The sequence below is a fragment of the Rattus rattus genome, chromosome 9, assembly GCF_011064425.1.
Source record: "Rattus rattus isolate New Zealand chromosome 9, Rrattus_CSIRO_v1, whole genome shotgun sequence".
In the NCBI taxonomy this organism is placed as follows: Eukaryota; Metazoa; Chordata; class Mammalia; order Rodentia; family Muridae; genus Rattus; species Rattus rattus.
The window spans coordinates 31,528,113-31,552,925 of record NC_046162.1 but is presented as its reverse complement, the minus strand read 5'-3'; the positions used below and the strand labels follow the sequence as shown (position 1 = coordinate 31,552,925).

Genomic DNA, 24,813 nt, shown 5'->3' with positions numbered 1-24,813 from the left:
CCACTGGTTCTGTCCCCACACTTTCTAATTTCTGGCCCACAAAGATGTTAACAGTCTGCCACACAGGTCTGCAACCGGGGACTAAGCCGTTCTGCCCAGGCTTCAGTGGCTTCTCTCAAACCACGAGCTCAATTAACGTCTCCTTCCTTAAGCTATTTCCTTTAGATAATGTTGCTAATTAATATGAATGCTTCTCAACAACTCACCTGTATGGTCTTAGTTAGTTGCAAATAATACAAAAATAACTTCCATCTGTCTAATGTATGGAGTATCACAGCCAAGCCAAACCTACTTAAAAAGTTGCTAGCATGTATTTGCTTGCACTTAGGTGAAATTGTCTTACAGCCTGGTGCACAGTAAACACTATGCTATCTCGTGCAGTGTGTTAAATATCCGTATGCAAAAGGAGAAATGTGCTGGTAACTGCAAAATAGCCGTGTGCCCTCGTGCCGCTAGGCGAGCTGAGAGCCCACTGTGGCTGGCTACCCTCCCAAGAAGGTTTCAACACGTGAGGTTGCCTGGGGAAGGACCCAAATCCAGCAGCTACCACTCCATTTAGGCTGAATGCACATCACTTCACAGCATTGTCCAACGGCCCCACCATAAAGGCCAGAATATCTATAGTTACCAAGGCTACCACGGTCGTGTTGGGATCTGTATAAAATGGGCCCTTATAAGGTAGTGAAAATACAAGGCAGAACTTATGGACCACAATGGTGAGGACCTCAACAACCCGAGCAAGCAGCCGGTACCAGATAAACTGGAGTAGAAGGAACCGAACTGCTCCGAACCAAGCTGCTGGTCTAACGCTCCTAAGGTATGTATTTATTTCTGCCACTCACAAAATTTGATTCCAAGCTCTGGAGTCCAAGCCTTTCTCTGCTGCTTCTCCCTACCTGCTCTCTAACAACGGCTCCCATCTCTCTGGGCTCTGGCCTGCTGTGCCCTCCCGGTGGGCACCTCTCTTGGTCCTGCAGCCTGCTAATACCTCTGACCTACACCCATGAGGACATCTCCCTTTTCTCCTGGTTTCCCCATCTCCTTCTCTACTGCAGGGGCTGCAGCGCCATCTGCAGCAGCCTGGAACCCTTCCCCCACTTGGAGCTCTGTAGGTTTCTCTGTGGCTCCTGGAACCTGCTACTATCCCCTTTTGGGCCCCACCACCACGTGGGCAACTTAAAGACACTGGCTCCCTTTTCCCCTCCTCTCTCCTAGCTTCCCCCCCACCTTCCTGAGGAACCACAGCCCACCTGCAGTCCGGCAGCTTCAGCCCTCGCGTTGCTTATAGGGAAAACCCCTCCCCTGCACCCAGTGTCCTGCTTTACAGCCCGTGGTGGAAAGTCACATGTTCGTTATACCTTAGAATGGAGTGGCATTTATCTAAAGAATTGTGGCTATGTATCAGCAGAGAGACAAACATACAAAGATAAATAGACATGTTCTTTTTTTCTGCCGGGAAGGGTATTATGTGCTTGTGAGGAGATCTCTCCCTAGCTCTTCCCTATGTAATCCAACGCTTTTGGTTACCTTCTCTTTGTACCTTTGGGCCTCCTGGCTGCTGAACCTGGACCCTTCTCCCCTCTGCCTCCCTCTCTCTTACATTCATCTCAGTATGGTCACTCTGGATTCTCCCAGATGTCTCTGCTTCTGACAACGCTCTTTATCTATCATAAAATTTCTCCTACAGCTTACCTAAGACTTGTCCTTTTGCTTTCATTTTTATTTCTGTTTTTCATTCATCTGGGGCTGAAACCTGGGACCATGTCCTTCCCTTCTTTCTTCTGTTCCTTCAGTTGGTTTTTGCCAATCTTTTCTGCCCTGCTCTGATCCTCACTTCTCCACTTCCTCTCAGACGGACTTTGCTTTTCTGTCTTCAAGTTTCTAAACTGTGTGTAGGGCAGGAGATTGGATAGGTTGTTGGTGTAAGGCCTTTAAAACATCACGGTTCTTTACCAAGTCTTCCTTCTCTTGTATTCTTTTTTCATAATAAATTGCTACTAGACATATTTAGTTAGCTAGTTAAAGACTTATTTATTTTATTTGCTCTATCTGCATGTACACTCGCATGCCCATAGGTAGCATCAGATCCCATTACAGATGGTTGTGAGCCACCAAGTGGTTGTGGGGAATTGAACTCAGGACCTCTGGAAGAGCTTTTAACCATTGAGCCATCTATCCAGCTCTTTTCTTGTATTCTTAATACAGGCATTTATAACTATACATTTCCATCAGGCCTACCTCAGTCGCAGCCCATGTGTTTGGATAATATGTGATTCGTCTTCATTTGGTTTCCAGCTTCCTTTTTGATCCTTCTTGGAACCTGTAGAAATAGACAATGAAAATCCAAAGGGAAAGCAAACATGGGATCTTTACTCAGAGCCTGCTGGCAAGGAGGCGAGGAAGTCAGCCAGCCTGTGTTTAGCATTTGGCAGAGACTCAAAGGTAGGTAGGGGAGTGGGAATGATTTATAAAGGGAAGGCGAGAGGCTCTGGGTGTTGGCCTTAGGAAGGAGAGAAGATGAGATGGATTTCATGAGCTTCCAAGACCACACTTGATGTTCCCTGGTGGATCTGCCAGTTGGAGGCAGAGGCATAAAAACAAGGAAGGTTAATTAATCAAGTCTTTAGCATACAAAGTAAGGGTTTAGTCGTGGCACTTTCATACACATCGATAAGTTATTCTCTGCTGATACATGAGCCAATTCAATCCGGATCAGAGTATAATAAAAGCTGGTTTATTGGGAAACGCCCTCAAATGAATTCACTGATCCCAAGGAATGAGGCCCAGAGGAGTACCGGTGGGGAAGGAGACAGGGAGGGAAGGGGAGAGAGAGAGAGAGAGAGAGAGAGAGAGAGAGAGAGAGAGAGAGAGAGAGAGAGAGAGAGAGATGAGCAGAGAAGGAAAATGCAGAGAGATGGGAAGAAGGAAACCAAAATGTCTTCTTGGGGAGGGGAAGCCCAACCCCTCAGCTGGAAAGTTTAGGGCAGAGGGCAGGTACACCATCCATCCATGCCCTGTCACGGGTAGGGGCTGAGGAATGCTGGGAGAACTTGGAGGCCAGGTCCACTTTGGTAAGTTAAATATGCACCTCAGCCGCTTGTCCTGGGTCTGAACCCCAACACATGTCTTTAAACTTTGTCCTCATTCACTTCCCTCCCCCATTACCATCCCCCACGACCCCTTCCCCACAGTCAGTTCCCTCTTTTTCCTCTGTTAGTTCCAATTTCTGCCTATGTATTGTGTATGCTTCACTACCGCTTCTGTTTTTCACTAGCCCTAAGATCTCTTCCCCTTTCATGTTCCCCTTTCTGGTTTCGTGACCTACAGACACATTCTCACATATAAGTGTACACACACACACACACACACACACACACACACACACACACACACACACACCATTTTAAATCTAGGCTTTCACATAAGAGAGAATCACAAAGTCTGACACCAATGTTCTCTCCCATCCACATCACATTTGGAGTTGGCCTTCCCAGAATGCCTCAGGAAAGGGCTTGAGATGACTCCTCAGGAGCTCTCTCTTACACTCAAGCCAGATGGGACACACAGACCACATGTCCCTTTACTCCAGCAAGCTTTCCTCTGCTGTTTTGCATCATGTCCAGGTTCAGCTAAGTAACCTAACTCTTTTCTTTAATGTTGTCAGATTGCAACAGACACATGTTCAATGCCATCTGATTTATTCTTTTTAGGCTTTGTGTTTATCATTGTTATTACTATTACTTGTCTATGTGTTTTGTTGGGGGAATGGGAGGAGGATGGATAGTTGTGCCATAGCGCATGTGTGAATGTCAGAGAACAATTTTGTGGAGTTGGTTCTCTCCTGTCTCCTTTACATGGCTCCAGGAATTTGACTTCAGGTCTCTAGGCCTGTGTAGCAAATACTTTGTACCCACTGAGCCATCTCACCAGCTGGGTAACTGATCTTTCAAAGCCCCTCAGACACCCAGTCAGAACCTGAGGAGAAAATCTGGTGTACCACACTTGTCCCCTTAGATGACACCTCTTAGGTTCTCCTTCTAAGTGTTTCATTACAAAAACCCAAACTCGATCCTTTCACACCAGGAAGTGAGCATTGAACAGCCATGTGTTTCTCCACCACCTTGTTTGGAATTTCTCCAGGGTGTTTCTCTGGAAATAGAGAGACTGTGGCCATGTCTCAGGCCACACGAAGAAGAAGGAATGGGTCCTCTCCAAGGTTCTGTTACACTTACCACAAAACCCTCAGCCTCAAGGTGGGATGTATCAGTGAACTTGCAGTCTGAGCCTTAGGTCTTGAAGGAAATACACTTCATCCCATCCCAAAGTCAAAAGAAAAAATCCAATGAATTACCAGTATTAAAAAATGAAACATGGGCTGGAGAGATGGCTCAGCGGTTAAGAGCACTGACTGCTCTTCCAGAGGTCATGAGTTCAATTCCCAGCAACCACATGGTGGCTCACAACCATCTGTAATGAGATCCGATGCCCTCTTCTGGTGTGTCTGAAGACAGTGACAGTGTACTCATCATATATAAAATGAATAAATAAAATCTAAAAAAAATGAAACATAAAGTAGATAGGTCCAGCCCAACCTCTCCACAGTGAGACCTGGAAGTCAGGGTGTCTCCAGGGTATCAAGACTTTGATCTCACTGTACCCACTCACCCAACTCAACACAGATCATCCAGGATTCCCCCACCTACCTCAATTATTACATTATTTACACCCCTCCTTCTAGTCTGCATGTGTAGGAAGATCCTGACTATGTGAATATAGTTGAACCCTATTCCTCTCTGTCTGCCAGGTGTTGGTGATACTCCTCTCCAGGGGTCATCCCCACAATCCTGCCTCAGCTTCCCCATGACCAGTGCAGCTACTTTGTAGTCCATGTTTATTCCAAAGCAAACGCTTCTGTTTCCATCACTACCTCCTGAACCCCGACTACCTTCATGACCTGCTTTAGGATGATTACAGAGAGCCTCCCAGAAGTGATAGCTCTACCTGGTCTCTCCACAAGTATGCTTAAAGTGATCCTCTATTGCGGACCTGCCAGACCATTCCTCTATCCAATGGGCTTTCTGCCTCCCTTGAGGAAAAAGCAATCTCATACATTAGGACTTCTTTGAAGTGGCTCCAGTTCCCTCTCTCCCTCTACCCATCCTCTGACTTCCCCTGCTTAGTCCCTCTCTCCCTCTTTTCACCCTCTGACTTCCCCTGCTGTCCTTTATCCCGATCAGATTTCTCCCATTTCTGCAACCAGCTGCACCTGTTCTCACATTAGTGTTCCATATTCCTAACTACAGATTCCCCCTTGACCTCTTACTCATCGTGTTCTTCCCTGGTCTTCTCCTACTTCACTATCTCATCTTGCCACCACCTCCTAGTCATGTTGTACTTTCCCACAGCAAACATTTCACTATGCCTTTAACCATGTTCACAGATTTATAGACCATTCTTTATTTCAGTGAGGAGGGAGTTGAAAGGATAAAATGAGTGATAAAAGGAATTGGGAAATGGTGATGTCTAAGACTCACCTTGTTATTACAGACTGTTTTTTTTTATTGGTGTAAATGGATCAGAAATAGGTTATCTCTTAACATGGAGAAGCAGCTGGCATGGTATTGCTGGCTATTATCAAGAATAATAAGTCAACGAACACAGAAAACAGGGCATGGGGCAAAAACAAAACAAAACAAACAAAAAAAAAAACAGTTCACTCATGGTAGTGATCTCTAAAGGAAAGCAATGGACCTCTCCATGGGCCACTTCTGTAGAGCTTAGGGAAGAGTTAGTCTAGGAGTTTGGTGGAAAGACAAACAAGCCCCTTGCCAATTTGGACATGGGAGCCCTGAAATTCATTTCCTGGTTGGCTAGGCAATGTTGACTGTCTCCATCTTTCTGAGGAGACATTTAGCATCTTCGACCACCACGTTAAGGAACTGTGTGCGCGTGTAGTAGACTTTCAAAGCCTGGACGACAGAAGACCCGAGGCCTCCTTTCACAGAACAAAAAGCTTCAGCAGCGCTCTTGGCCCTTGCTATTATGCTGTCATCCTTTACAAAGGACCAGAAATCCAAGCACTTGAGTTGGCCCTTGATGTCTTCCAAGGGTGTGTCCAGCCTTTCAGCGATCTCTTTAATCGACTTATCATCCAAGCCAAAATAGCTTCGGTAATCCTTCAGGCACTGCTCCTGTTGAGGCAAATCAAAGCCGCTGATGAAGGGCATAAAGGGGATGAAGCTCACAGCTCCTGACTTCAGGGCCTCAAGACAGATCTTCTCCTGCAGAAAATGCTTCTTTAGCTCAATGGAGGCATCAGAGATATTGGGTAAGAGCAGGGCAAACATATGACGCTTGTGCCCAGGAAGCTCCTTCAGCAAAGTCTCCTCCAGCTTTGGGAAATCGAAAGCATCCAGATCAAAGTTAGAGATCAGGAAGATGCGCGGTTCAGACACTCCAATATCTGTGAGATTAGCCAGGCAGTAGTCTCGAATACTCTGAAGGACTTGTTCCTTCCTGAAGGTTCTGGGTCTGGTTCTCTCTTCACTATATAAGTCACTGTCCACTTTGGTCCTAACAAAGTAGAACTTCTTCCCAGCATCCTTAATTTTCTGGGCCAAGAGAGCATCATTGACACTGAAGCGGGAAGAAGAAATGATGATGAAGAAGTCGTAGTTGGCAAATCCCACTCTGTCTAGGTAAGTGTCTGTGTGGAAATTGGGAGTCCCAGTCCCAGGCAGGTCCCAGAAGATCACTTTGGGATATTTTGGATGTTGATAGGGGGTTTTATACATAGTGGTCTCCACAGTCCCGACATCAGCGGATTCCGCTTCTTCGTGACCCAGCCCTCGAAGGGCATTTATGAAACTTGACTTGCCAGTCCCAGACTCCCCGATCACAGCCACCTCCAGGACAGCATTCTCTGCAGCACTAATCGCTTCCTGAATCTGGTTCATGACATCAGAGAGTCTTCCCTCCTGGAGGGCATAATGAATAGCAGACAGAGTTTCTGGAGAGAGCATGCCTCCTGCTTTACTGATTAGTGCAGAGTACTGAGGCAGAAACTCCATGGCTAACTGTTGGAAATTCTTTTCTGAAGCGCCCTTCAGGAAGGCTGTGATGAACTGATCCATGGCAGTTACCAAGGAAGATCTGGGAGAAGAGAGAAAGATCAAAGAGGTGAGGAGAGAGGATTGGTAAAAGAGAATCCAACCTCTCCAGACACACTAGCCCTTGTGGGCCACTCCTGTCCTCACAGGCTGGTTCACATCACCATAACTCATTTGTATTTTGGGAGAAGACACAGGTATTCTCTTTCTTATGGATTTCTGTGTCTCAGATTCAGAACAATGATCCCCAAAAATGTCCACATCAAATCCCCCCCCCAGAATCTGTGAATATATAATTTACGCAGCAGAAGTGAGTTGGCTGCTGTGATTAACAGTTCTCAGGCAAGGCCAATACATTGCATTATGCAGATGAACTCAAGTGCAAATTTAATTTTGAACCAATTTTAGATTTCTGGCTTCCAGAACTAAAAGAGAATAAATTTCTGTTGTTTCAGTTGTCTCATCATAACTGCCCATATTCATGGAGTGGTAACAGGTGATATGCCCACACAAGTGTACAAATGGCCAGTGGTAAAATTAGCAGAGTCAACACCTCAAATACACGAATACATTAGCGTTCCTAAGAGAAGACAAAGGGGTCATTCAATGGAGAACAACTGTCTCCTTCCTCGTGCAGATCGTTCAAAAACAACGTTCAGGACAGGAAAGAACTACTTTAGCTCTCAAACAAGACAAAATAAGATGAACGTATTAATTTTATTATGTCCTATACCCCTGACTAGTCAGAAGGCTAAGGCAGGAAAGCAGCAAGTTCAAGGCCTGCCTGGCCTCCAGAAGGAGTTCATGAGCAGCTTGAGCAAATTGGAAGGACTACTGCAAAATGTAAAACATACAACTCAAACCATCCTTGGGCTGCCGACAGGGGCCCACCTCTGGCAGAAAGTCACCCCTGTGATTGCCCAGGACAAAGGAAAGCCTCAATTCCAGGGCAGGCTTTTTGTCTGTGCCAGGGCCATCAAAGCAGAGCTAAATAAGGTGAGAACACTGGCTTACACACACGGGCTCGGCCTATGAATTTATGAGGAAGGAACGGACCCAGGAACCACTGGAGCAGGAGAGGCTGGTGAAGCAGGAGAAACTGACCTTCTAGAGAAGTCCCACTGAGATGTACGAAGCTCTGCAAGAAAAGCTGAGGTCTCGTTGCAGTGTGGAGTGGGCCATGAGATTACTGCATGCAACGGTATGGAAGACGTTCCTTCTCAGAGGAATTGTAAAGCCATGGTGGTGTGAGTGAGTAGAGCGTGGGTGGCAGAGAGAACGAAGAGATATATCCTGTAGATCCTACCACTGGGTTCTTAATGACCCACAATTAGTTACTGTGTGTGACGTGTTCCTCCTTCTTAGTGATAGCCTGTCTGCCAGATGTACACCTCGTGGTACCTGAAGTTACTAGAACCGCCTAGTGGTGCTAACAATTCCACCCTAAAACAGAATTAAGTGTTCTCCACAGCTCCGGACTCTGCTGCATTGGGCTGAGAAGCTGACGGGGATGCCAGGAACCACTTGTGAATTTTGTCCATTTCCCTTGGTGCTCCACAGTCTCCCTTTTCAAGTGAAGAGCACAGAAAACACTTCTCCCACTCTGCTCTTTAGCAGAAAATACTTAACAAAAACCGAAAACAAACCAAAGCAAAACACGGTAAGTGGTTAAGTGGTGTAAACCAGAACATCCTTAAATTAAGAATTAAAACTTCTAGAAACTTCTATTTTAAAAGCAATGCCACTGTTGAGCTTAGTGTCTCTTGTAGTTTGGACCACCTAAATCTGATGAGCGTTTTGAGAAAGTTCTTCTTTCTAAGCTTTACGTCCATAAAAGCCCTACAGAATGTTGTATAAGGTGAGATCTATAATAGTCAAAATTCCTTTTTAGGTTTATTGCATAAAGGTACATAGTATGCTTGCCTAATAATTTTGTATTAAAAATAAAGTTATTTTCATAACTTTCCAGCTCCATTCCTTCCTTGTTTCTTCTTTGTTTTCTCTTGAGAAAACAGGAAAATAAAATAGACGAACAAGGGCTTTTAAACTGTTAAAAACTAATAAAAAAAAAGAGAAACTAAAAGAAACACACACACACACACACTGTAAAAACTCAAATTGGAAAGCATAATATACAGCAGTAAGGCTCTTTTTTAAAAGATCAAATAAATTGATACTTAAATAATCACTGGCAGGTACCATGCAGGAAGAACTTCAGTGAGCAGGGGGAGCTTCCTGGAGACAGCCCACCGTTCGGCACAGCTGAGAGGGATGTACCTCAGAGAGGCACAGCCTGGGGATGGGGGTGGGGGGGAGTTCATCTCTGGATTGCTTCCTGTTGCCACTGTGCCTTCTCATGTTTGTCATTGCTGTCTTCTTCCTGAATATTGACTGCATGGTGTGAATGGGCATGGGGTGACCCTCACTGTCTACAGTTCACTGTGATTTCTTCATGGGAGACAGCCCCGCTCTACTGGGCAACTTCCCTGCAGGTCAATGAAGATGAACTTTCATAGAATGGTGCTGTTTGGGGTTGGGGATTTAGCTCAGTGGTAGAGCGCTTGCCTAGCAAGCACAAGGCCCTGGGTTTGGTCCCTAGCTCCGAAAAAAAAAGAAAAGAAAAAAAAATGGTGCTGTTTAAATGAATTGATGATTTTACAAAATTCCTGATTTGATTTAAATAGTCTTAGGAAGTTAGGGCAATGAATAAGAGAGATTAAGGAGATAGTTTGGGGTGTCTTGCCAGCTGCTTTGTAGCAGAAAACCTATGGCACATATAAAATTAGGAAACACTTTCTTCGTTATTATGAAATGTTTGCTAAGGTCAAAGAACAAGAACAGAGCAAGCCTGATTACTAAGGTTCACAAGTTTCACCCACAGGAGACAGACTAATGATCAAAGACAGTAACTGAGGTTCAGTCTCCACTGTTAAGATTGGGCTTCTGTGTCTGTTGTAAAATCTAATTTTCTGGTCTTATAACTATACATTCACCGATGAGTTTTTGCTGTGCACCTTGGGGACTTGGTGCTGTGTGCAGCGTGCAGACTGAATAGATTCTTCTTTTTCTGTCGTGTTAAGAAGAGTAAAAAAACAAATCTCTGGCCTCCAGTTCTCTAGTTAGCTGTACATTTACTTTTCTATGAAAACAATATAAGGATAGGTACGCGGTTACCTATGTCAGACAAATAAGAATTGTGTTGAGTTAGAATGTTGGTTTACTCAAATTCTGTTCATCTGTAATAGAAAAGCGATTACTTTAGGACGTAGACGAGCTATGGGAAGGAACCACATGAGAAGCTGAGTGATCAGATGTGGGATTTAGAAAAAATTGTTTTTTAAATAAATAGGAAACTTGTAACCATTTGTATAATTAAAATTCATGATTAAGAAGTGATCGAGTTGTGATTTTTTTTCCCGCATTCAGATTTTATTTCGTTATGTAAGGACTAAGAAAACAAATAAAGTTGCTGGAACCTTGCTTCATCTATCAGATTTTGTGTGTGTGTGTGTGTGTGTGTGTGTGTGTGTGAGAGAGAGAGAGAGAGAGAGACAGAGACAGAGACAGAGACAGAGAGACAGAGACAGAAAGAGAGACAGAGAGAGACAGAGAGACAGAGACAGAGACAGTTTTACACTAGTCACCAATCCTGCATCACTGATCTCACTATCGGAGCTGGACTTTGACAAACCACCTTCTCTGCTGTTTTTAAACAAACCTCAGCTTTTGGCTAAGTATAATGCTAAGTGCACAAGTAATTGGGAGGTTGAAACAGAATTATGAGTTCAAGGCCAGCCTTGGCTACATCAGCAACATAGTGAAATCTTGCCTTTAAAAAAAAAAAATGGCTTGGCTACTTTTGAGTTTTTAAAAACCTAGGGTGTCTCTACCAAACAAACTGAAGGGTTACTCTTGGCAGACCAAGTTAGGAGACAACAAAATACATATGGACTTCTAGGTCATTAGAGTTGATAGTCTTATGTCTGGTTTTGCAGCTATTTACATATGAAACAATATAGGGGAATGCATTAAGAAAGGGTCTTGTTTATAGGAGATTTTACTATAAAAGTCCTTTAATGCATACTTAAGTAATATTTAGAAACCAAGCACAGCACAATTGCCATGTCTATCATGTGTGAGGGATCAAAATAAAATCATTTTGTTGGCAAAGAAAAGTAAAAACAGGGCCAGGGAGACGGGTCAATGGGTAAAACCACTTGTGCAGGCATGGTGACCTTTAATCCCTGGAACCAGCATAAAAGCCCAGATAAGATTCACATTGTTGATCTCCCCAATCTTCCTTTGAGATAAAAGTCACAGGAGAAAGCAGCCTGATGTTTGCAGGTTGGCTACCTAGAATACACGGCCCAGCCACAGAAACACGAGAGTCCACCTTCAGAAGGTAGAAGGGAAGTCTCTCTCCAAAACTGTTCCCTGACCTTGGCATATGCACCATAGCCCTTGTGTGACCACACACACAGACATGCACACACAGACAGAAACACATGTATGCACGCACACACACACACACACACACACACACACACACACACACACACAAATATCACACAAATATATTTTTAATTGACGATAATAAAAAACAAAAGTATTCGGAGTGCAGCTTAGTGGTAGAGCCCTTGCATATAGCCCAAGGTTTATGAAGCCAAAAGACCAATCTCAGTACAAGGAAGAAAGAGGAGACAGAGGGTAAGAAAGGGAAGGAGGAAAGCAAGGGGGAAAAGGGCAGGGGGAATGGACAGGAACAGGAGGAATTATCTTATGTCTGATTATTAATTATATAAGGTGAATGTTAGAACAAGTAGAGATCGCTCAGCATCTTAAAAAAAAAAAAACAGACACACTCTCAAGTGTATTCTGTAAGTGTGAAGGTGGTGGTTAAAGTGCTGTCTTTTATGGAAAACGCTGGTCATCTCAGACCTCCACAAATCAGCTTTGCTCATGGGCCGACGATGAAATATTACTTAGATTTTGGTTAATTGTGAAAAGCTCACAGGGTTATGACCTAGCTCTCGGGTGCTGAAATCTAGCTACTTTGACAGTGAGTGCTGTATGGTTTCCTCTGAGAGTCATTCTGCTCAGTCCAGTTTTTCAGAACTCTCACAGTACAGCTGGCAACAAAAGGCAGCTCCAGACCCACGACTCCCATCTGTGAAAGACCGATGACATGGCCTGCTGCCTATCCAAGCCAGCTCTGCCCTCCCCTCCATAAAGCCAAAACCCAGGTCACTATGGAGGCAAAGAATTTTCTCACTTACCAGATCCAAAAAGTAGAAAATGCCGAGTCTGTTGCTCACTGCAGCCCACAGCACAGCCACCACCACCCGCACAGGTCTGCCCTCCTTCAGGAAAGTATGAAAGAAAACAGAAGACAGGGAGAGCCTCCACGGAGTCTGGAGCAATGAGCCCCAGTGGACAGAAAGAAGGGAAGATAAGCATTTTCAGGAAACAAAAGTGAAACTAAACCTTTCTGTGCTTTCTGGTAAGGCATAAACGTTTCCAGGAAAATGAATTCCTCATGATTTCAACTTGGTCAGAGAATTTAAAGAAGACTGGAAGATTCAAGGCCAGGAAGACCTCTTGACTGTGAAGGGTCACTTAACCAAGAAACTAGGGGGAATAAGTTCTCTGAAGCCAAAGGATTCCTGGGGACAAGGAGAAGAGGTGATAACTTTGCAAAAACATCAGTGAATGACTGAAATAACTGCCCATCGGGAAGGACCGTGCCAGGGGTCTGCCTTCTCAGGAACACTGTGGCTGACTAACCTCATTTCAGCCCCAAGGCACCCATGAACCTGGGGTTTCACAGGGTTCAGAGCTACCAAGACAACTCAAGACCACATGATGATAGAATCGTGTGTTTCTGATAAGAGCCTGGCAATTACTCCGTGAAGTAGACGTTTGCGAGGCGGGGGGAGGGCTCCATGAGGTAGATGTTTGCAGGGGGTCTCCATGAGGTAGACATTTATGGCAGGGGTGGGGTCTCTGTGAGACATCTGCAGGGCTCTGGAGCCCTTGATGCTTTCTCAAAGGCAATGAGGAGCAAAGGTAGAGCTTGAGAGGAATGAAAAAGGTCAGCTGCTGGGCTGTGGAGAGAACTGAGTGGGTTTCCTGGATGTGTGGAGGCATACAGATCTAGACAGAAAGAGCTACTGGAGGCGAGGTGGGGAGTATAAAAAGTTCCTCAGCAGATAGGCCCTTGGTCCTCTTGAAGGCTTGATTGCCTAGTGTAGGGAATGCTAGGGTGGAGAGGTATGGGTGGGAGGGGGAGCATCCTCATAGAAGCAGGGGGAGGGGGATAGGATGGGGGTTCCGGAGGGGAAACAGAAAAAGGGGATAACATTTGAAACGTAAATACATCAATAAAATATCCAATACAAAAACGTTCCTCACCCATCACCAATCCTTCCTCAATGCTATGAACCATATCTCTTTACACTCACAGCCACAAGCCTCTTGTCACCTGGGTTTGTTCTCCAGGTTTCAGCTCTCCAAAGTCTCGAGGGTGTCATGTTCTTCTAAAGAAAACTGCCTGGGCCCTGCATACTAGAATACAAACCTATCAGGCGAGATGTGCCCACAGATAGAATAGTGTCCATACTGAGTGTGGGAGTGACGAACAGCTCTCAATTAGTTTTGAAGCCTGCTTCACAGAGGGAATTTATACCAGATTAGAGAACTCACTGGCCCAAGGGGAGGGCCTACTGATGCTGTTTCCCTAAATAGCCATCTTGCCAAAGTGCCTGCTAAGCATTTACGTTCATATTTATAAACGTGTTCTGCTCTCCACCTTAGGCAGAGTATCTTCTTATTCTAGTGGGTTACTACAAAGAGTCATCATTCCACAAAGTACTGAAAAATGGTGACTAGAGCTCGGCTGTGGACTGAAACATCTATATTCTCTTCCCTTGACCTCAGGACCTGGGAAACATCACAGAGGAGAGGTAGGGAAAGCAGTAAGAGCTGGGAAATGTGGGGTAGTGTGAAATGCTGTCCTTTGGACATGCCATGGCTGGTGCACACAGGAGCTCACCATAACTGTGGTTACTCCCACAGGACCTGCACAAAATCAAGCCACTTCAATATTTCAGAATATGTAAGAAATAGCACTGGTGAAAATGGCTGCAAAAAATCTTCAGTTAAAAGACTGAATACGGGCATATCTCAAAAAGATCGTCCACCATGATAACATCGGCTTTCTCCAAGAGATGCAGAGAAGGTCCAACCTATATGACTCAAGTATACTGTATCGAATATATGTACTTAAAGATAAAACTCACCTGATCCTCTCAATAGATGCAATAATAAAGGCCTTTGGCAAAATCCAAAGTGCCTTATATGAAAATCCTAGAGAAGCCAGGCATGGTGGAACATCTCTACAATTTCAACACTTGGGAGGCAGAAATGGGCAGATTTCTATGAATTTGAGGCCAGCCTGTTCTACAAAGTAAGTTCAGGGACATCCAGGGCTAAGTAAAGATAGGCTGTTTCATTTTTTTTCTAGAAATAGAGTTAAGAGAACATATCTCAACACAATAAAGGCTACATTCAACAAACCCACAGCCAACATCATCCTAACTGGGGAAAAACTTAAAGCAACCCGTTAAGCTGGGAACAAGACAGAGCTGCAACTATCCTACTCATTTTCAATAGAATGCTTGAAGTACTAGCCAGAGCAATAAGACAAGAGAAGGAAATTAAAGGGATACAAATAGGAAAAGTCAAATGATCTCTATTGGTAGATGGTATGATATACATAAGAGATCCCAAAAGCTCCACTAGGAAACTTCTTGATCAACACTCTCAGCAAAATCACGGGATACAAAATTAGCTTTAAAGGATCAGTAACCTGTTTATAGGCAAATAACAAGCACACTGAGAATGAGATTGTGGAAACACTCTCTCATTCACAGCAGCCTCTAAACAATAAACTAGGAATAAACCTAGCCATGTTCAACTCTTTCCCCTCTGTTACCCCTCTTCTTTTCTTCCTCTGCCTTTGTTTCCCCTCTCCCCAATCCCCCTCTCTCCTGTTGAACTGACTCACACTGCTGTGCTCCGCATCTGGATTGACTCACACTGCTGTGCTCCGCATCTGGCAAGCACACCTTCATTCCAGGCTGGCAACCCAGGAGAGAGTCAATCCTGAAACCTGAGTCCAAATAACCTGGAGGGGGGAAAAATCTCTCTTATTTTTCTTAGGGAATATATGGTTTTTCTTCTCTGCGAAAATTTTAAATGGCTGTATTCAAAGCCTCCTGATTTCAATTTTAATCTTTTTTAAAAAAAACAAAACCTTTGTGATAATATCTCCCCTAGGGACCAACTAAACACCTGAGTACTATGATCTAGGCAAGAGGCTATGTAAAGTCACTCTGCTGCCGTGATAAGATAACCTGTTATAGAGTATAAGTTAAGGATCAAAGGGTTTATATGGGCTCACAGTTCAACATATAGTTAGTCCATCCTGGCTGAAGCAGCTGGTCACATCCCATCCACTCAGGAAAGAAAGCAATGGATTCCTCCTAGGACGCGCTTCCCTTTCTTTTTATCCATCTTGGGTTTCCCTGATGAGAGCTTTGTCTGACACAGAGTGAAGATAGGTTTGATGCAACAAGATAACCCCTCACGAATAGAGAGGCAAAGATTAAAACAGACACAGAAGGAACACCCATTCAGAGCCTGCCCCACATGTGGCCCATGCATATACAGCCATCCAATTAGACAAGATGGATGAAGCAAAGAAGTGCAGGCAGACAGGAGCCGGATGTAGATCTCTCCTGAGAGACACAGCCAGAATACAGCAAATACAGAGGCGAATGCCAGCAGCAAACCATTGAACTGAGAATAGGACCCCGTTGAAGGAATCAGAGAAAAGAACTGGAAGAGCTTGAAGGGCTTGAGACCCCATATGTACAACAATGCCAAGCAACCAGAGCTTCCAGGGACTAAGCCACTACCTAAAGACTATACATGGACTGACCCTGGACTCTGACCTCATAGGTAGCAATGAATATCCTAGTAAGAGCACCAGTGGAAGGGAAGCCCTGGGTCCTGCTAAGACTGAACCCCAGTGAACGTGATTGTTGTTGGGGGAGGCGGCAATGGGGGAGGATGGGAGGGGAACAACAAAAGAAGGGAGGGGGGAGGATTGGGGGATGTTTGCCCGGAAACCGGGAAAGGAAATAACAATCGAAATGTAAATAAGAAATACTCAAGTTAATAAAAAAAAAATAAAAATAAAAAATAAATAAAAAAAAAAGATAACCCGTCACAGGTTTCTGTTGTTTTTAACATTTATCACCATGGAGGAAAGACATTTGCTGCGTGTTGGGAAAAGAAGCTGTTGCTGACAGGTTCTGTCCTTGGGGAAGTCTGTCTGTGAACGTGGATGGTTTGGGTTGTGTTGACAGTGCTTCTGCATAATTTTAACACATGCAATCAGACATGAAGAATAGAGTACATGCTCCTGTTAGTTCGAACTGTGTCATTTTTCTTCCAGCTCTGTGTGATTTGAGTTTATTCTCACTTTGAATGGCTGGGTGAGGCCAGATAGTGGGAGGTTGATACCATAGTCTAGGGATCCTATTTCTGATTATCTGAAAGTATACAATGATTCTGTCTCCTCCCGTACACATACTTAGTGGGTTCTTGTGTGAGAACTAACTACATCTCTTTCTTGGTTTCTGCATGGGAATCAAAATATAGTCCTGGAAATTGAAATTTTGGGGTCCAGTGCCCGGCTTCCAGATAACTGGAGCCGTGACTCAATTATACAGCAAAGTGTCACAGCTTCACCATGAAGATGCTCTGAGGTATGAAAAGAGGAGAAAGGGTCTATCTTTATCACTGTGATAGCAGGAGACCAGTGGAGAGCAATCCTCAGCATCATGTGGCTCCCATGTTACAGTGCGACAAGAGAAGAATGAATGAGCTGTAGGTCTCAATGTCCAGGAGAAAACAAAACTGCTTAATTCAGACCTAAAATACCTACGATGTCTCTGAGAAGGACGCTATGGTTGTCTCTTTAGTTACAAAGCAAATGGTGAGTGACCTCATCATCCTGGATCAAGGGCAAATCTGTGTCTTCATTTATGTGTACACATGCTGGGCCTATACATGTGTGCATTTCTATGAGCTGGTATATGTATCTATGTAATAGGTATGTATTCCTATGTGACAGATAACCCAGTACACATAGCTGATCACCGAGCTCTGTGTTTAACATGTGTAGGTTTTCTTTCTAAGGCATGGCAGTGGCCCCCTGTCAAGAACCAAGAAAAGGCAGAGAAATGCTGAAGCCAGCTCTAGTGTGAGCAGTGTATCCTGACTAGTGTTATGTGGATTTGACACAAGCTAGAATCATTTGAAAAGAGAGAACCACAACTAAGCAAATGCCTCCATAAAATTAGCCACAAAGCAAGTCTGTAATGCATTTTTCTTTGTTTCTTTTTCTTTTTTCTTTTTTGTTTTCCTTTTGTTGTTTTGAGACAATGTGTCTCTACATAGCTGTCTTAGAACTCACTATGTACACCAGATTGAACTTGAACTCACAGAGATCCCCCTCTTCTGCCTCCTGAGTGCTGGGTTTGAAGACACACCTCACAATGCCTGTCGTGAGGCAATTTTAATTAGTGATTAATATAGGATAGTCCAGCTCATGATGGATAAAGTCTCCCCTGCGCTAGTTGTTCTGGGTGCTATAAAAGGCAAACCAAGAAATCCAGGAGAAAACAAGCCAGTGGTTAGCACTCCTTAATGGCCTCTGCTTCAGTTCTTTGCACCACATTCTTGCCTTGAGTCCCTACTCTGGCTTCTCTCAATGATATGGAACTATCAGATAAAATAGACCCTTTCCTCCCCAGGTTGTCTTTGGTCATGGTGTTATCACATCAGTAGAAAACCTAACTAAGACAGGCTGCATACCAGCAGGGGTGAAGGTTAGTCCCCCTTCACATACATGTGGAAACAGATATTTGGGCTTGGGTGACTATAGTCTATAGTACACTGAATTCTCAGGAGGTAGAAATAATCTTTTGATCTCGAACTTGCCCCTCCTCTGCACTGTTGAAGATAGTCACTTCTTCAGCTGACAAACTGGCAATGGCAAGCGAGAAGAAACCCCAGCTTCAACTATGGGTGGAGAATAATGGCAGCTATTGCAAGAAAGAGGGATAAGCAAACTAATCCCTGACCATCCCCCACCATTTGATCTCCACCCCCAGTACCAAACTCCAAATCGATATTGTTGACTTACCCTATGGCTGTCAAATCAAAGTCTCTCTAGATTGAAGGATATTCCAAAAACATTGGGGCATCTGGGGATTCCGGGAATATGAGCTCAGGAATACTGGAAACAAACCACGTTTCATCTTTATTATTAAAGCAAAACATGAAATGAGATCTATGGTTGGCCTCAGAACATCCAAGAAAAGAGGGGGAGGAGAGGGAGGGGAGGAGAGAGAGAGAGAGAGAGAGAGAGAGAGAGAGAGAGAGAGAGAGAGAGAGAGAGAGAGAGAGAACCTGATGCTATACCTTGTCTTTGGTCTTGTAAAAAAAGCCAAGCATACCTGGTCCCAGGCTTTTGCTTTTTCCAGAGACAATGTCGGCAGGCCAGGGAATTCTTTTCGTGTTCTTGTTCTCAAGAGTCTTCAACTTATCAAAGTCCCTGTACCTCTTCCTTGAAGAACGAATGCCTTGTGGAAAAAGCATTCTCTACTCTGCCCCACCCATAGTTCACAAGAAGTTCACAGCTTTCTCACACAGGTTCCCACCCAATTCTCTTGTAGGTTTAGCAAATAGGTGTGACACCTAGTTACATAGCAACACTGTGGGGCCATGGAGGGGGCTTAATTAATTAACTAGCTAATTAACTAATTAGTTAAACAAAATAACATGGTGGACTCAAAGAAAAGACAGTATCAGGAGGGATACAGGAACACAGAATGAGGCAGTCTCAGGGTGGCCAGAATTGACTGAAGAAACAAAATTTGATCCAAGCTCTCTGGATTTTGAAAGACAGAAACAGAAATGACTGGAAACCTCTCAAGTCTGCGCCTTGCTCTCTTGCCCCATCTTCTGTCCTTTCACACTCACAATGAACTCAGCAGTGCATTGCCTGCCTCATTTGACTCCGGTTTAGGGCTTCTGTCTGTCCTTAAATGACCCTGCAGAGCCCTGAGCTCAGCCGTATGAGCTATGAGCCACCATAGCCACGTCTCTATTTTCTGAACCTCCTGACTTCTGATTATGTCCCTGAGAACAATGGAGAGTATAGCCGTTCAAACTGCTTCTGGGGACTGCACTTAAGCTATGGAAGATTGAACATGTGCATGGTTCAGGACCAGGGTTCTGACCAGCCATTCCTCATTGCTCCTAGGTTTTCTTGTGTGAAGTCTGCATTCAGGGCTCACTGAGAAGTGTCATGGTGAACACTAGGTTTAGAGCATAAATTTCCTGTGTTAGGCTTGTAGAGATAACATGTTTAACTTATATAAGCCATAAGGAAATTGCTCCTATCTGGAACATGCCCTGTCAGCTATCCCGTATTGAACCACTTCCTGCTGTAGTTTGGCTGTTCTTAAAAAATTGCTAGTTGTTGAAAAATATTTCACTGATCCAGATATTTCTACAAGTTATGGGTGGCAAGATTAAACAGGCTAACTGCTAAGCCTTGCTTGCCTGCATACTGCTCGCTTGGTGCTTTGCATGCTTGGATGGCTAAGGCACCCGCTGGATGTCTGTAACAGAATCAAGCCTTGCCAAAACCCAGACAAGATATGAGTTAATTTGCCCAAAATATTAACTTTGTGGGCTTTCCCTTTATAATCCTTCGGCTGGCAATAGCTAGGGCCTTATACCTAGAAAACTCTCTGGTTTTGTCTTGGCCAGTCTCTTTTTAATAAAAAAAGAAAAGGCTCTAATTTACTTAAAGAAAACTTAAGTAAAAAGACTGTTAAATCTCTAAACCCATGACCCACAGCAGGACAGCTCTCTCAGGGGTAGATGCCATCACTGGGTTAGCAGTCTCCCAGAGGAATCCAGAGGGTCATAACAACTCGGCTCCTTTGTGATCTTCTCTGAAGGAGAACGTGTGGAGTTGCTGCTTGATTCCTATGAACTAGCCCATTTCCAGGAATAGAAACCGGAACCTACTCTGACTGCAGCTGCCTCCTTGGGTGGTTTAGAGAAATGGGGCTCAGATCCAGGCAGAAAAGTGTGGAGATTAAGGACTGTGCGTGGAGTAGTAACAACAAAGATAAGGCAAGGCTTGACTCTAACTGAGGTCCCCCAGATGCCTTAGTCATCCATGCAAGCCAGGGTGTCTACCATGAGCTGTGCTAAAAAGATCACCCCTCAGATTAGGTAAGGCCTTCTGTTAAACTTCAAACAACCTGACCTATACAAGACCTTATCTGAAGGAGACTATATGGAGTGGGTCATTCCTTCCAGGCTCTGTCCCACAGTTACCTAGCAATAGCCATGTATGCTCACTATAAAAGAGACTGGTCCCTCTCCCCGCCCCCACCTCACTCTCTTACTCTCTTCCCTCTCTGTTCCTTCTCTCCCATTCCCTCCCTCCCTCTCATGTGTTCATGGCCTGCCTCCTATCTCCTCTCCCTCTCTCCTCCCCCTCTCCTCTCCCCTCCCCCCTCTGTCTGTCTCCCTGTCTCCTGTTTCTGCCTCCTGTCTCTCTGTCTGTCTCTCTCCCTCTCTCCCTCTCCTCCCTCTCCCCCCTCCCCTCTCCCCTTTCTCCTCTCCCTCTCTCTCTCTCTCTCTCTCTCTCTCTCTCTCTCTCTCTCTCTCTCTCTCTCTCTCTCTCCCCCCCTTCCCAACTCCCCTTTTCATGCCCTAAATAAACTCTATTCCTATGCCTAGTACCTCAGGGGGAAGGAGTGCATCAGCATGGGCCAGCAGAGGCCTCCTCCCACACACACACCATACCTCACCTCTGCCAAACATATTCCTGGTTATTTCTTTTTATAAAACACAACAGAGTCTTCCTAGAGGCTGTAAAGGCTGAATCATAGGACACCATTCCACTTGGTGGCATGATCAGTGATGACATAGAGAATCTGGATGAGACATTCAATCTCTACAGGTCTTACTTTGGGCTGGATGATGCCTCACTGGAAAACACTACCAAGGATTTTAACATTATCTGTAAATGACTTCAAGGTACACCTTCGGTTTCCCAAGTGTTTGCAAAAGACAATGAGTCCTTAGGGGAAAAAAGCTATTGAAATATATCAAATACGTTACTTCCGTTACTGGTGGATCAGTTGCTATCAGCATCTACTACAAGAGGGCTTACTATTTCCGGAATCTTTTTCTTGATACTGCAGCCAATGATGCCATTGCTCTTCTGAATAATGAAGGGCTTTTTGAGAAGAAGGTGGGACCATATATATGAGCCCCTTGAGTACGGAGTAATGGAAAAATGAGGCACAAGTCCAATCAGTGTTTACTCAGCCTCATATTGGGCACTAACCCATAGCTTAACCCTGTGTGTGTGGAGGGCTAGCGGATTGATCCTTTTCCTTTTCCTGAGCCAGAAGACCACCATGGTAAGTCATGCTATAGTAGTAGAAGAGTCTTCAGCATTGTGCAAATAGGTGAGCAAAGTTTATTTCCATTAAAATCTTATGATTTTAAAAAAACATATGGTGACATGGATTTGATTTACATTTTTCTCCTCAAATGAATCCTGGACCTTTTACTCCTGTGAAAGTCTTCACGTGCTTCTGCATTCTCATAGGCAGCTCTGTTTGTCACATTGCTAAGAGAGGGTTTCTGAAACAGGAGCATCTGGTACCCTATACAGGGTAGGTAAATATGGTGTAACCCAGCAGCGATACCCAGAACTGGGTGTCCCAGTCTAGGTGTTGTCAGGTTAACAATTAATACTAATAACCCCAAGTACAAACCAAATCCAGGTCCTTGGTGACCACAGTAGTATTGGTGCTTTGTCATTAAGGTATTTAAGCACTTCCACTTTGCTCATTCATAGGTTTATAAATGTATAAAAGATTGTTTTAATTTAGTCACTCTGATGTGCTCTGCCACATGAGCCTTTTCTTTATTCTTTGCATCTACCTATTTATTCCCTGTACTCTGTGGCCCTCCCTCTTTCAAGACTCTACTAGATCCCTTTCTCCATTCAATTCAACCATCAACTCACATGAGAGAACAAGCATTGACATCCCATTCTCTTTCTGATTTTCCTTCATAACACTGTCCACTGAACGGTCTGCCCCTGGTAGCCACTGACCTGCCTCTCTGTCCCTTGGCAGAGGTTCCCACACCTACAGTGTGTCCTGAATATGAACATGTGGAGAGACGTGCCCTCCCACGCTTCTAAAATACACACCCCTGACTCATTGTAGAAAACACTGTTGAGAAGCTCAGTGGTAGAGCACTCGCTACCCGCTACCCAACATTAGATCAGATTTTAATCTGCTTCTGTATGCTTCAATACTTCACAGAGGAAAGCTGTTGCTGACATCTTGCAGAAAGAAGTTGTCAGCAGCTGGCACGGGCTGTGAAGGGACGGATGCTAGCCAGCCCAAGGTGGCAACCATGGCTCTGGCAGGCTCCGCCCTTCTCCTCCATTCCCTCTGACTTGCTAAAAACAAAAAACAAATAAACGGCGACTGGGTCAAATATTATTGTGTTGTGTGTTCTTTTGTGTGAGGGTTTGAGTGTAGGAAAGTGTGTCGCGGCAAGAGACACTGGGCCGCTGAGGAGTGGGGATGTGTTTCCGCCAAGATACCTAGCAGATACCTTGGGACACTACAGTGCCAGAGCTAGCAGGGTGAAAGACAACTTTATTCTTTTATTTTTATTTATTTATTTTTTTTGGTTCTTTTTTTTTATATTTTTGCAACAACAAGAAACTATTAGATTCCATTCCTAAAGCTAGCCACCAAGGTCTATTCTGTTTAGTTGACCACTTCTTCCTGAGGTTAAATGTCAAGGTCCAGCAGTCAAAGAATTGGCATTGAGTCATCAAAAGCTGATTTTGGCTGCCCTAAATTAACATGCTCGAGGAAAAGTAAACACCTCGTCCTAACACAGGGTTTCCCTGTTTGCCTATGAGCCACGTGTGCCTCATCTCTATCCAGAGGTAGATCTTTGTCCCCCTCAGGGACAAATACCCTTTCCCCTTCTCCCTTGTTACTTTTCCCTTCTCTTCCATCTAGTCCCCTGTGTCTGTATTTTATTCCCTGCCCTTTGACCCTCTAGGACAAATGAACCTCTTTTGTGCTGAGAACTTGATCTTTCATCCTGCCCTTGATGAAGTCTGTCTCTGAGGATGGGAGCCTCCTGGTCCTAGTTACAGGTAAGTACACTACAAGTACACATCACTGCCCACAGGTAACAATACGCTTCTGCCTGCTCAGACTGTGGCATCTCCCTAGTATCCCCACACCCTGATTGTGGTTTATTTAGTCCATTGACAGGTTAGAATGGCTGTAGAAGCAGAACCTGCAGGAAAGGGACCGATGTCTCGAGGCTGTGTCTCTGATAATCTGGAGACAAAAATCATCGCTTCCCCTACCACATACATCCTGTCACATTCTTAAGTGTTGCCTTGTCTAAGCCCTGAACATAACCCCTCCTCGGTTTCATTGTGAGAGTTAGGACACAATTCTAGGAGCTGAAGAACTTCGGTACAGCAGCTGACTTCGTCAGACCTGCAGCCCTGACTCATGTTTCTGTGCTAACATATCTCGAGATGAGGAGGGGAGAGGGGAGAGCAGACACCTTTGCCCCTGGATAGCTACCAGGGAAGCTTATACTTTAAAACCTTGATGTCATAATGAGCTGAGACCAGCAAGGAAAGAGTGAGTTAGGGTCACACAGGGGAAGAGGCTGTGAAAAACCAAATCTGCTCACCTCAGTGCTAGGAGACACCTATTTCTATAAGAGGAACACCAGGACCATTCTTAGTTACAAAGGAAATCCTGGGAGGCCATCATCCTGGGGCAACCAATGGTACAAGGCACCATGCATGGTGCATATACGTGTGTGGATGTGTTCCTATGTGTGTTTGCATAGGGGTCAGTCTGCATGCATGTATGCTTGTGTGTAACTGACGACCCAATACTTGTAGCTATACACGAGCCTCCACAGCTCATAGTCAGGTATGAAGACCGTGAGCTCAGCAGGTTCTTGGGTTGGGGAAATGCTGTGGTAAATGGCTAATGATCAAATCGCTGTGAGGACAAGAGGGTTGAACACAGGACTGAAAGGACGACAAAGAGACTCGTCACCTACTGCAAAACCCAAGAAAGTAAAGGGAGAAATACCTGCCATGTGCAGTTTGCAATGGTCAACTTTCCCTGTCTTCTTTCTACAGTGAATCCATGATTAACCAGGAAAACGACAGAAGAGTTGTTTTGGAAGAAGAGTTGGAAGAGTTTCTGCTCTCTGTGGTTACAAACAGGCAGTGACCGTGCGAAGGTCTATATTTGCAGCCAACCTCATTGTAAACAATAAGTGGTTGTGGACTCTGCCCCTTGGTCTAACAATGTCGGACAAAACAGTATGGAAAGTGCCACGGAGGCACTTGCTGACAGGAACCTAGTGTGCGGGTTCCTTGTGAGGTCCGGCCAGCAACTGACCAATGCAGATGTGGATGCTTGGTGCCAACCGTCAGACTGAGCTCAGGGAACCTGGTGGA

At 44.6% G+C, this 24,813-nt stretch overlaps 1 protein-coding gene across 2 annotated transcripts; it reads right to left on the bottom strand.

The window, feature by feature from the left end:
• Nucleotides 1-5,433: 5,433 nt before the first annotated feature.
• LOC116910010 (T-cell-specific guanine nucleotide triphosphate-binding protein 2-like) lies at nucleotides 5,434-18,824 on the bottom strand. Of its 2 annotated transcripts, none has more exons than XM_032913796.1 (2): nucleotides 18,698-18,824; nucleotides 5,434-7,152 (listed from the first exon to the last, which is right to left on the bottom strand). In XM_032913796.1, the coding sequence occupies exon 2, from the start codon at nucleotides 7,131-7,133 to the stop codon at nucleotides 5,871-5,873; it is 1,263 nt and encodes a 420-aa protein (XP_032769687.1). In that variant the 5' UTR covers nucleotides 7,134-7,152; nucleotides 18,698-18,824; the 3' UTR covers nucleotides 5,434-5,870. The 2 variants fall into 2 exon arrangements, with proteins under 2 accessions (XP_032769687.1, XP_032769686.1); XM_032913795.1 differs by lacking the exon at nucleotides 18,698-18,824 and adding an exon at nucleotides 12,386-12,581.
• Between the last annotated feature and the right edge of the window lie 5,989 nt (nucleotides 18,825-24,813).

Bases quoted from the DNA above. Each gene is read 5' to 3' on its own strand.
- LOC116910010 (XM_032913796.1), bottom strand. From the start codon at position 7,133: ATGGATCAGTTCATCACAGCCTTCCTGAAGGGCGCTTCAGAAAAGAAT.